Consider the following 12,681-nt stretch of genomic DNA (forward strand, 5'->3'; position numbering starts at 1 on the left):
GGGTATTTTTTGTTGCGTGACACCGTCGTACTATGCGTTATAAATTACACTTTTAAAGAGACAGTACACATTTAGTTTCTTCAAATATTTTCCAAAAATAAAAAGGTTACTTGCCTTCTGTCTGTTAAGTTAAAGTACTGTATTTGAAGGCCCTAGTCAAATGTAGTGCAAATATAGATTTTTTCCAAAAAGATAATGGAAAAAAATAGATAGGCCTATGCATTACTGTAAAAAAAACATGGAAATGTTAGCCCATAGTTTATATTATATACCATACAATTTATAGTATAATTTTACAGTTGACTTTCAAAGAATTCTCCTAGTTCCCTCCCTCCCCAGTCCCTTTTCCCTCTTGGTGGCAGACAGAGCAGAGAGCAGCTCAGCAACCGTGTTAAGGAGAGAGGCAGTGTTAAGGTTTAAGGTAAGGTTATGAATCTTATTCTTATGTCCCAAAGTGTTTATTCTGGTGTTGTTATGTTAACTCTTATTCTGCCAGATGTTGTTATTTATTATTGGGTTTTGTGCCAGCAAAAGCACCTTACCTTTGCGATGATATAGACAAAGGTGTATTCTTTTTTTTTTTGAAATGTTCTCTTAAAGGGGAAGACCACCCATTTTCAATATTGAACTATGTCATTAATATACCTTAGAGGAGTTGTGTGGAAATAGAAAAAAAGTTCCCCCTCTTCTGTGTTGCCTAGAACTGGAAGATTGATTTTGGGGTTTGTATTGTAAAGTACAACTTGATGACATCACACATTGTACTTTACAATACAAACCCCAAAATAAATCCTCCAGTTCTAGGCAACACAGAAGAGGGGGAACGTTTTTTCTATTTCCACACAACTCCTCTAAGGTATATTAATGACATAGTTGAATATTGAAAATGGGTGGTCTTCCCCTTTAAAGAGTGTGCCGTGGCTCTACCAGCAGTAGGGGGCAGCCTCATGCAAGAATTAATGTGAAAATGGTCTCAGCTCGACGCTTGCTTGTCAAGGCTGTTCAAGGCTGATGAGTCGCTACAGAGCAATAGATCCAGAGAAAAACACATGGAACAGTGTTGTGACTCCATTGATGTTAACGTCCAGTTGGATTTTAAGAGTACTTTTATGGGAGCTGTTTCAACGGTAGACACCCGCGCGACACCTCAACAGGTTACAGACATCAAACCAAGGTACAAAAGAACGAGCCAAAGAACGTACAATTGGCATTATCGGGCCGTCAAAAATGGGGCGAACGGGAACGTTCAAAGCAGTATAAGAGTGACGCTAGCGAAGGCTAATTATCATGCTATCTCACACTGGTGGTGGTGGTGTTGTTATGCTAACGCAGGCTAGCCTACATGCTGCACTTCACCTGGTTTTATAGGATGATTAGTTTGTTATTTGGCCATGTTCAACCTCGACATGTTCATAGTCACTATTGTTGTAAAGTCGCAATGAAAACCTCTGTGGTTCCTAAAGACGTCCACCACTTATTTATATTAGCCAAAACCTCTTTTTAGAGTTAGGCTAAAATCCATAAGGGTCCATTTGGTTTCATTTGTACACTCTCAGAGTTAGGCTAAAATACATAAGGGTCCATTTGGTTCCATATACTCTCAGGGTCCATTTGGTTTCATTTGTACACTCTCAGAGTTGGGCTAAAACCCATAAGGGTCCACTTGGTTCCAAACTATCATTATTGTAAAAAATCATTGTTAATGTAACTCTGGGAGTGTACAAATTAAACCAAATGAACCCATACGGGTCGATTTGGTTTCATTTGTGCACTCAGGCTACAGACCAATAACGGTCAATTTGGTTCCAATCTATCATTATATTGTAAAATCATTGTCAATGTAACTCTGAGAGTGTAAATGGAACCAAGGTCCATTTGTATGTTCAGAGTTACAGGCCCATTGGGTTCAAACTATCATTTAATGCAAATGCAAATAAAATAAGTTAGGGAGTCATTAATACTATTATTTTATGAACTGGCCCCTTGCATTTCTGTATCCCTGTAATAGCTATGTTATTTTGTTTGCACTGATATGTTGGTGACTATTCCATTATCTAACATGTTTCTGTTTCTGACTGTAGGCCTACATCTTGACAATTTTTCTTCCTGTAATTTTTCCAGAACCTCCTGACGGACCTGTGTTCAGCTCGGATCTGTCCTGCTTCCAATGCTGGTAATTGTACTCTTAATAAAATGAATATAAAATAAAATATAAATATATAAATAGTTTTATGTTACAGAATGACACTTGTTTCTTTCTTGTATTCCAGTCACGCAACCCCTGAGTCCTGGAAGACTCCTTTCTGGTCTCCAATCTGTCCTGCTTCAGCTGGTAAAAGCACTCTCTTAAGCATTATGTTATACTGTAGCTATTGAAAAGTAGCAGATCAACAAGCTCATAGCGAGTGCCACGCTATGAGTAAGTACAGATCGACAGTTGAATCGACATTATGTCTATTTGTTTCAGGCAAACAACCTGTAGTGACTCGAGTCGTGTCCTGAAGATTGTTTTTTATCACATCAAGGCTCATTTTCTTGTGGTGAGTACTTACTTCCCTAATCCCTAAACCTTAATTATGAAATGATCTACTTATTATAAATCAAATCCACATACTCAATATGGCCACGCTATTTTGCATATTATAGGTGAAATATATTTGTTGCTGTACATTGCTCTAATCACCAACACATGCACCAATACATGCTAAGGACTTGATGCATTACTGAGTTTCCCTACTTTAACATGACAATGATGTGATGAAGTATAAGTTGTGGAATTAATTTATTAAAATGATAAATAATCAATATATGCAGAGATGCAAGGTTTCTGTCTGACATCAACCACATGTGTTGGATTCATTAATTTCAACATCCTGTTCTTTTTCAGTGACTGTTGCTGTGAACAAGTTGCCAGTGGTGATCCCATGATCAGCGAGTTCACAACAAGATGGGCAGCTCTCTTTGATGTGAAGGAGGTTAGTGTGACTGTGAACTAGGTGCTATGACAGCATACAGTATGTGACTTAATTGTGAATACCAATGAAAATTTTCTAAAAAAGTGCTGTGTGCTTGTGTGCTTTCAGATATGCCTCTGCAGTCAAAGTTCCTATCACAGCTGGACCTGTACTCTGAAAACCTGTTGACGCTGTTTGAAACCACCACTGGGCAGAAAGGAAGAAAACAGAAAGCCATGACAAACATGGACACAGTAAGTTCTCTTAACCTAACCCATTTAGACCTGAGGACATTTCTTTTTTGAAAAACATAGGTTTCTATGTCAAACTATTTCATGTCAAGCCACCGACCCCCATCTGAAAACATGATGTTCCAGGGACCGCACAGAAGCAAAGATTTGAGCTAAAAACATTTGCTCTGAAATAATTTATATTCAAAGATTTGTGCCAAATTTTCACGATAAAAAAAATAGCTCTGCTAAATGAAATGGCTCTACGAGCGAGCTTGTAGATCTGCTAAAGTAGAACATAATGCTTAAAACAAAGAAGAAGGAAGTATGCACACCGTTTTAAAAGCTCCCAAACAACTTTAATTATCAGAGTGGAAAAAAAACATATGGTTCAGCCTCTGTGGCCTTCATCAAGTATAAGCTTTTAAAATCTTGTGCAAACTTCCTCCTTTTTCAGTTTATTTTGTTTGTTTGAGCACCTGGAATTGGAATTGACTGGGATGTGTGTGTACTTCCTGACCATTACTGTATATGTATATAAACACTCAAATGTCTGCAGCATGTATCTCTGTATGTTTTATGTCACATTTCTTTTTTGTACAATTAAGCTCTGGTTCAGGGCCTGCGAGTCTGGACAATAATCTATCTACAGGTTCATGTGATGCATTGTGAGCTTGTACATTGACCATATTTAGAAAACCTGTTAACCTGCAAGCACCCCTTATGAATTTGACTTTTAAGTGTATGTTCTGTTCTGTCCCTTATCTTTCAGGATGACCCTGACGCAGGAAGGGACCGCATAAAGGACTGCATCTACCTCAACGAGGATCCTGCAGACCTTGTGCGGGAATTCATAGTAAGTGACTGACTGTACTGTGTATTTATATCTTAGAGGAACCACTGGTGCATTTGTAATCTACCGATATTGCCAAGAGAAAACCTCTATAGGGTGTGCCAAATGTAGTTCTAAGAGTGGCCATTTCTTGGGTAAACACAGCCTTACACAGGTGTTCTGATTAGACTATAGCATTATTTCTATGCAATCAAACAATTGAAACACCTGTGTTTTGACCCAAGAAATGGCCACTAAGGACTACAATGACGTAGGCGCTGGCACACACTATAGAGAATATTTTTCCTCCGGTGAAAAACAATCGCTTTCTGCCCCCCCAAAAAATGCATTTTATACATGTGGGGGGCTCAGAGTGCTTCCACTAAGGACAGTAGGCTTTCTAATCACACAAGTCGTGTTTGTATTGGTGAGTTGGTAAACCCTTCATGTGATATCCACAACAGAAGAGAGGCTGGTCGGGTGGTGGGGGATGAAGCTGATTTCTATAGCTCTACTGAAAGGCAGATTCATAGTAGTGGAGCTATGGACCAGAGCTACTTGTGACATAACCCATATTTAGACATAAGACTGATTATAAAAAATGCCTTCTAAATCCTTAAACACACACAAAATGTTGTTCAACTAAATAGTTTGCAGAGAAATTGGCTGAATTATTGCTTCAAATCCTATATTGATCATACTTTACACATAACATAGTTGTATACTGTAAATGTCAGACCCCAACAACCTAACAACACACTGTGAGGTTGTTGGTGTGAGACACGAACAGCCAAATAAAATCAGACTTTAGACTTGGATACTGGGTAAAAGCTCTAAAGTGATACAGCCTCAAAGCAGATTGCATCTCATTACTCACAGATGGAATTCACAAGCTAATATAACTTATATTAAGCTCATTATTGATCAACTAATGATGCCTTTTTGTGAACACTTAGGATGTGGAGGAGACGGTCAGTGAGGCTGCCATGGAGAAGACGACAATGGGGATCATCGTACTCAAAAACACCAGTGAGGACGATGTCAGAATTGTCCTTGAGGGAGTCACAGTGATACAAGACCTGGATAATGTGTCCGTTGCAACTGCCATGTTGTTGGGACTCATTTACGCCCTGAACCTGAGTTACACACAGTAACTCAAATGCACATTTGAGGTACTGCAGAACATTATAATGGAATTGGATGGACAGGTCCTCTCCCACAAAGCACAAAGCTTGAAGACCAACTAATCCAACAGTGAGTAGTTCAACCCCCCCCCCCCCCCCCAGGATCATTTTGACCATGTCCTCACTGAACACACACACACACACACACACACACACGCGCGCGCACACACGCACACACACACACAGTCTGAAACACAAAAACAAGACCAGTTGTAATCACAAAAACTAAAATGTTTTGTACTGTATTTACAGTAAGAGTATTTTTTTTTCTCAAACAAATCTGACTATGGGACAGCGGGGAGATTTTTCATTGTAATGTGTTTACATAGGATGTACAGGCTAGTCCTTGCTTTGTAAGAGCATCTGCACTCTATGAAACTTAAAAGAAAAATGGTCAGACAATTGAATGTTAAATGTTGGATGTATTTTTGCCTGTATGCACATACATGTTTTGTTACTAGTTTTTTTAAATTTTTTATTTTTTATGTTTTTACAAAACATGTTTTATTGTTAATGTAATGCACTTCATTAGTGCACTTTGGTAAGCCCTGTTTTAAATGTGCTTTATATGTTTAAGTGCTTAATAAATAAAATTGACTTGAGTTGACTAATGTTCCCTGTATTAAGTTATTAATTATTATTATTATTATTAGTTATTAATGTCCACTGCATTAAGAAAATAACATTTATTTGCATGGATCAAATTGTCTTGGACTAATATGATCATATCATGTAGTTAGAATAATGACCATGACTGAATCACGTTGCCATAATGCGATTGAAACATGCCATAATGTGACTGAAACATGTACTAGCAACTTGAATGATGTTAGCTGAATCACGTTGCCCCAACGTGATTGGATCAGGTGCAACCATGATGAATCATGTTGCCATAATGTGACTGAAACATGCCATAATGTGATTGAAACATTTACTAGTAACTTGAATGGTGTTAGCTGAATCATGTTGCCCCAACATGATTGGATCAGGTGCGACCATGGCTGAATCACGTAGCCAAAAAGTAATTGAAACATGCCATAATGTGATTGAAACATTTACTAGTAACTTCAATTGCGTTAGCTGAATCACGCTGCCCCAACATGATTGGATCATGTGGAACCACTTTCCATGTTTGAATCACGTTATCTGAACGTTTTCTTTTTTTCAGTGTAGGGGGTCCGGGACCCCTAGGCGGTCCTCAGAGTTACAGCAGGGGGTCCTCCAAATCTTTGTGTGCTAGAAGCTTTTCTTCTCCTTTTTTATATTAACCACTTGAACCCTAGCGTCCATATTCTGAGAACTTTAGCCAAAAATAACCGATCTACAAGCTCACAACGCCTCGCAGTTGTAGATCTTCTGTTTTCGGCAAAGAGGTTTGGTGTAGGGGGGAAAAAGAGCAGACCAAGTACATAGTGAAAGGTCAAGTTTATTAAGTATTGACGGTTCAAGTGGTTAAATATCTGAAAACACAAATTGACATGAATCCAAAATACACTGACGATTGTGCTGTCAAACGATGAAACTATATGGAATCTATGAACCAGGTTGTGGGGGTCCCTGCTTCATCTCTTTCTCAAATAAGGGGTCCTTGGCCTGAAAACGTTGAAGACCCCTGCTCTACAGAGAACAGAAACAAGTTTGTCGAGACATGCAAGCCAGTGTCCTTCCTTTCGTAGCATCACAACGCCTCCTGCACGCCTTTCACCAACCCACACGGGGGCGCCCTCTATCCATCTTAATGAATACATTTTCAAACCAATGGATATGCGGCAATCGTGAATTCAACACGATCTGCTGTTAAGCAGTTTAACCAATTTGCTACGTACGTCTACACAAACGGTCAAATTAAAAAGATAAATTGCTTAGTGAAGGCTCACGGATGTCACCATAGGGTACGCCCCAGCAGAATGTCCCGTAATGATCGTATTATTTAACGAGGAGCATTTTAATCCAATCGGTCGTCGTTTCCTTAAAAAGGTATTAATGTATCTAAGTGCAGTACACCTCGCAACCGATGGGGTCGCATGGCTGAAAAACAACAGAAAATGGCGTCTGATCGGATTAAAATTATGTTTATTAAACAATACGAAAGATACGGGTAATTCTGCTTGAGCGTACCATATTGTGTCATCCGTGAGACTTCAGTAAGCACTTTATCTTTGAAATATGAACGTTTTTGTAGACGTACGCAGCAAATAGGTTTAACTGCTCAACACGAGACGAGGTTGAAGTGAATGTATTACTGTGCTTTATATAACATTGTCGAGTCTTTGTGTATCTTCAGTCAGATTGAAGGATCATCTAACTCTGATAATGAACCACAATCTACAGGCTACGCTTAACCGCCTCGCGTTGTGAGCTTGAAGAAGAGCAAAAAATAGAGTTTGGTCGCGTTTTATACAACGTTAGCCTGCAGCTAGCGCTAGCTAACGTTAGCGTTAGCCGTTAGCCGCTGTAAACTGCGTGTGAAGCTAACGATATAGCGTATCTCGCAGCTCGGTCACTAGTCTGTAGTATAACAAAGCCCCGGCGTTCTCGAACGCTTCTTGCCTTTTGTGAACATTATATCCAAAAAGTAAAGGTCCTATGCCGGTCTCTCATCTGTTTACGTCATTAGCGTGGAAGAAAATCGAAGCAGCTTGTTGAAATAAAGTTTGTATCGCTCATTTTTGTCAGTCGGTCCTTTGTTTTTACAGACGCTACCTCCCCTGGTCACGTGGTATAGACACAACGAATAATAGTGAGGAAAAGAATGCACCAACTGACAAAATGAGCGATATAAACTCTTTATTTCAACGCGCTGATTGGATTTTCTTCCACGCTTGAAACGTAAACAGTTTAGAGAAGTGTATAGGACCTTTACTTTTTGGACAGAATGTTCACAAACGGTAAGAAGCGTTCGTGAGCGGCAGGGTTTTATTTTTTACCACAGACGAGCGCCGGCTGTTCCATTGCGAGAAGACATCATCGCTGCGTCTTTCTCTAGCCCCAACTCGACTGCAGTTTTAGCACCACACCACACCACACCGCACCACATAAAAATATCTACATTTTCCATTACAAAAAAGTACCCCTATCGGTAAGAAACAAATTGACCCTTTTAACTGTGATTATAATACAATATACATTTCTATTACAACTATCCTAATTATAATGCACTGTAATGGATTATAACTGTCATTATAATACATTACAAAGTATTAATGTATTACTATGATAATTAAAATACACTATAATAGATTATAATAGTGGTTATAACACAATATAATCTATTATCATGTATTACAACTATATCCTGGTGGTCTAAATGAAAAGTCAGTGAGTGATCAGTCATTATGAAGTGTTTGGCCCTGTTTGGCCTTGCTCAGACCTACTCTTGAGTAGATACTTTTTAGTACCCTGTTTAGTACCACTTTCACACCACTCTACCCAGTTCCTTGTAGTGGAAAGCCTCACACAAGTGGGCGGTGGTGTGGAGTGGTGTGGAGTTGGGCCTGTGGAAAATTGTGTGCCCGAGAACGACTCAGAGAGTCAGATCACGAGGTATAAATCAAAAAATAAATCCTTCCAGAATACTGTCTTCTGCAAACCAATAACATTAGCGAGATGAAGTTAGTCACTGAGTGTTTACACACTAGAACCATGCTGTATGGGCGGCGCTCAGAGCTTGAACACAACCAAGTTAGACCGGGTACAGATTATTGCTTTACGCACTTTATGCTTTAGCTATTAAAAAATAGCAGATATACAAGCTCACAAGCTCTACAAGAGTGCCGCGCTGCAAGCTTGTAGACCTGCTTTTTTTGAAAAATCTTGAACATTTGTGCAATTCTTTGAATATTTTGACCCGATTCTATAAATGTCTTCTGAATCCCTCTAAGGTTTTTTGAAAAGGATATGTTTCCATGGCGGCGGTGCTCAAACCTTATCATGTGAAGGACCCCCAAAATGATACGTATTTGGCCCCAGACCCCCATCTCGAAAAGATTGTATCAGGGACCTCCCAGAAGCAAATATTTTACTTACAAATGTTTGCTTTAAAAGTATATACTGTATATATATTGAAAGATTTGCACAAATCTTCATGATTTCGGTGCCACGCTGCGAGCTTGTATATCTGCTATTTTTCAATAGTTATAAAGCATTCAATAATTCTTGGCCTAGATGGATCCCGTAGGCCAATCGAAACGCTATGCAAACCTAAAGAGCTGACCTACTTCTATGTGACTTCTGTGTGACGATGCGTTGGTCTGGTCGGGTCACCTCAGCATTCTGTGGAAAAAGCAAACGGCCATGGGCAAGCGCCTTAATACAGATACACCAAGAAAAACATTTTGAAATACTTCAAATAACCGATCTACATCGACACGTTATGAGCTTCTAGATCAGCTATTTGAAATATTTAAAAAATATTTTTCTAAATAGTAAAACATGACAAGAATAATACATAGCATGTGAAAAAAGCTGTTTGTGTATATGGGAATAGAACTCATCAGCAATAGCCTAAACCCACAACAAGAAACAAGTAATCAACCTTTCTGTTACAAACACTTTTCAGTTACAATATCTCCATTTCAATAACATGTAGGCCTATACTCCTAACACCAGCTGTAGCCTGTTTAACTGGTGAGGGCCCCAGCCCAGATTGACAGCTGTCTGTCTGCCTTCCCAGGATCTCCTAATGTGGGGTTAATTAGCATAGGATCAAGGCTATCAAAGATGTATTTTATAGATGATATAAAAATGTAAATAAAATACATCTATGATATTCTTGATCCAGGGCTAATGGTTTATTCTGTCATAATGGCATCATATTTACAAACTGTGTTCCTGCTCCAGCTAGTCAGTTATACAGAAGATAGAAGGATAGGACAGCAATTATAGAAATATTAGACCTTAACTGTGGAATGTTCAATCGCATTGTGAGCTTGTAGATTGCTATTTGGCGCGGCCCAGTGACGTCATAGCCCTTCAAATGTGCACTTCAAAGTGCAAACCCTTCGGATTGGAAAACGGCTATACTATAGGGTGACCATATTTTCAGCCGCTCAAACTGGGACGCAAACCACTGTTGCCTAAAACTGGGACCCTCAAAGCAATGCGCACGTTACCGCGCACGCGCGTGCCCATTCTCTAACGTTTGTGCACGCGCTCACATACACAACGCAGGGTTGCATAGGCCTACAGGTAGTGAGGGATTGACAAACAGGCTCAGTGTTGAATTCAGACATGCAATGAATTTGTTCATGTTTTCTGATTGGTTAGGTGAGCATGTTTTCATGAAAAGAACATGATAAATGTCTATGCAACCACTAAAAACAGCTACTATTATTTGATTTCTGGCGAAAACCAGGACAATTTTGCAGTGAATGTTGAAAACCGGGACATATTAGTGTTTTAGAGATATTTGTCGGGACACTGGGACACGCAGCTTGAAAACGGGACTGTCCCGGGTAAACTGGGACGTCTGGTCACCCTAGGCTATACTTCCCACAGATTACACACACCCGAAGTGAGTTTGAAAACTCGACCAATGATGAAAAACTCCCATATCTACTGGGAGAAATACAACAATGCGCAAACACAGCAGCAAGAGTTGTGAACTGTTGTGACAGTTCTCAATAGGCTACAGTAGGCCTACGCGTTGATTGTAAATAGCTACAGTTAAAAGAAACAAATTTAAAACAGTTAAAAGAAACAAATTTGCCGAATGCGTTCCGCACGCACGCACGCGCGCGCACACACACACACACACACACACACACACATATTACACACACGTATAATTCTAACACTTTCCTTTCAACAACAAAGAGTAGAAAAATGTGTAAATAGTAAAAATAGTAAAAAGATTCACGGAAACTAGGGGCAGAAATTATCCAAAATGATGTCAGTAGGTGACACCGTAACAGGATGCTATGCCTATAGCTTGCAGATCTGTTCTTTTTTGGATCTTTTTTTATCTGTTATCTTTTTTGGTAACACTTTACTTTAAGGTACAAAGTAATACACTTAGTTAATGCTTAACTAACACGTTATTCCTGATTAACTAATACATCAGTTAATCATGAATTAATCATGAGAAATCATCAAGTAATGTTGGAATCGCTGTTACTTAACTAACTTAATCTATCAGTAGTTAAGACTATGTTAGTTAATAGTTAGTTAACATCAACCATATTATGGATGGTTTGTAGATCAGTTTTTTCTGGTCCAATATGGGAGACCCCTGGAAGTTTTAGACCAACCAGTATCACGGGTCAATGCACTAATCCTACTCGCCTATGAAGCACTCATCCTGGGCATAGAATTGTTGAGAAAAAACAGATCTACAAACCACCCATAATATGGTTGATGTTAACTAACTATTAACTAACATAGTCTTAACTACTGATAGATTAAGTTAGTTAAGTAATAGCTATTCCAACATTACTCATGATTAATTCATGATTAACTGATGTATTAGTTAATCAGGAATAAAGTGTTATTTAAGCATTAACATAAGGCGCTTTTCCACTGCAAGGTGGAACCAGAACTTTCAGGAACCAGAACCTATTTTTTTGGTTCTGGTTTTGTTTCCATTGCGAACGGCCCGGTTCCAGACGAGGTTCCTGGAACCTCCTGGAACCTTTTTTCGGTCCTGCTCCTGAGGTAGAACTAAACTTGAGTTCTGGGAACCTATGGGCAGGGCTAGCAGCGCTCCTGCTCTTGATTGGTTGAGCCGAGCCGCTCGAGCGGAGACTGCACAACACAGAGGAGAACTGGGAGAAATCCCAAATCTCTCACAACACAACACTGTCATTTTTAAAATCCTATTCCGAGTCCGACAGACAGAAACACACAAACAGTATGGACGCGACGCCAGTCTACACTTCTACATTCATTCGCACGACTCGCAAGGCAGCCCGCAGACGAGCTCAGGACATGCCTGTTTCCTTGTGTCACTACACAGTGTGTGTGCGCGCGCGTGCGAGAGAGAGACGCTGTTTGCATTGCATCGCATTGCATTAATTATTTAATAATCTTTACGAGTGTGATATGCGCTCACTCCGTTCAATGAAAATAGGACTAAAATAAAGGGATTGCAAAGCTCAACGTGGACCACGCGGTGGAAACAGCGGCTCGCGCTGTCGTGTGCACACACACGCACGCACACGCACACACACGGGAGCAAGGAGGTGCTTCTCCCTAGAGCACAGGCAGCGTACTGAGCAAGTCTCTGATGGGTTCTGGTGGCCCATGTCGCTCTAAAAAGTACAGAGAGAAGATTGCCAAACTCTGTGAATGAAACAAGCGACCAGGCCTATGAAAACAAGCCCAACAGTTTCACCACTTGAACATTAGTATTAGCATTACATTAGCTATTGTCGAGAAGAATGTTGAAAGCAAGGCCAAATAAGCAACTACACTTCAGAAACAAGCCCAAACAAAAGCAACCCACGACTAGAGAATTAACAGGAAAATCTGGCCAAAGTCGCTTA

The 12,681-nt window shown here is 39.7% G+C and overlaps 1 protein-coding gene across 1 annotated transcript; it reads left to right on the plus strand.

Moving 5' to 3' along the window:
• Positions 1 to 1,049: 1,049 nt before the first annotated feature.
• LOC308280766 (uncharacterized protein) lies at positions 1,050 to 5,170 on the plus strand (the record flags this gene model as incomplete). The annotated part of the gene is made up of 8 exons (XM_080755085.1): positions 1,050 to 1,174; positions 2,122 to 2,173; positions 2,271 to 2,332; positions 2,468 to 2,540; positions 2,888 to 2,975; positions 3,084 to 3,208; positions 3,957 to 4,040; positions 4,973 to 5,170. Exons 6-8 carry the CDS (start codon positions 3,086 to 3,088, stop codon positions 5,168 to 5,170), a joined length of 405 nt encoding a protein of 134 aa, XP_080611211.1. The 5' UTR covers positions 1,050 to 1,174; positions 2,122 to 2,173; positions 2,271 to 2,332; positions 2,468 to 2,540; positions 2,888 to 2,975; positions 3,084 to 3,085.
• Positions 5,171 to 12,681: the final 7,511 nt, after the last annotated feature.

This window comes from Nannobrachium achirus (genome assembly GCF_963921795.1).
Source record: "Nannobrachium achirus genome assembly, contig: SCAFFOLD_265, whole genome shotgun sequence".
NCBI classification, from domain to species: Eukaryota; Metazoa; Chordata; class Actinopteri; order Myctophiformes; family Myctophidae; genus Nannobrachium; species Nannobrachium achirus.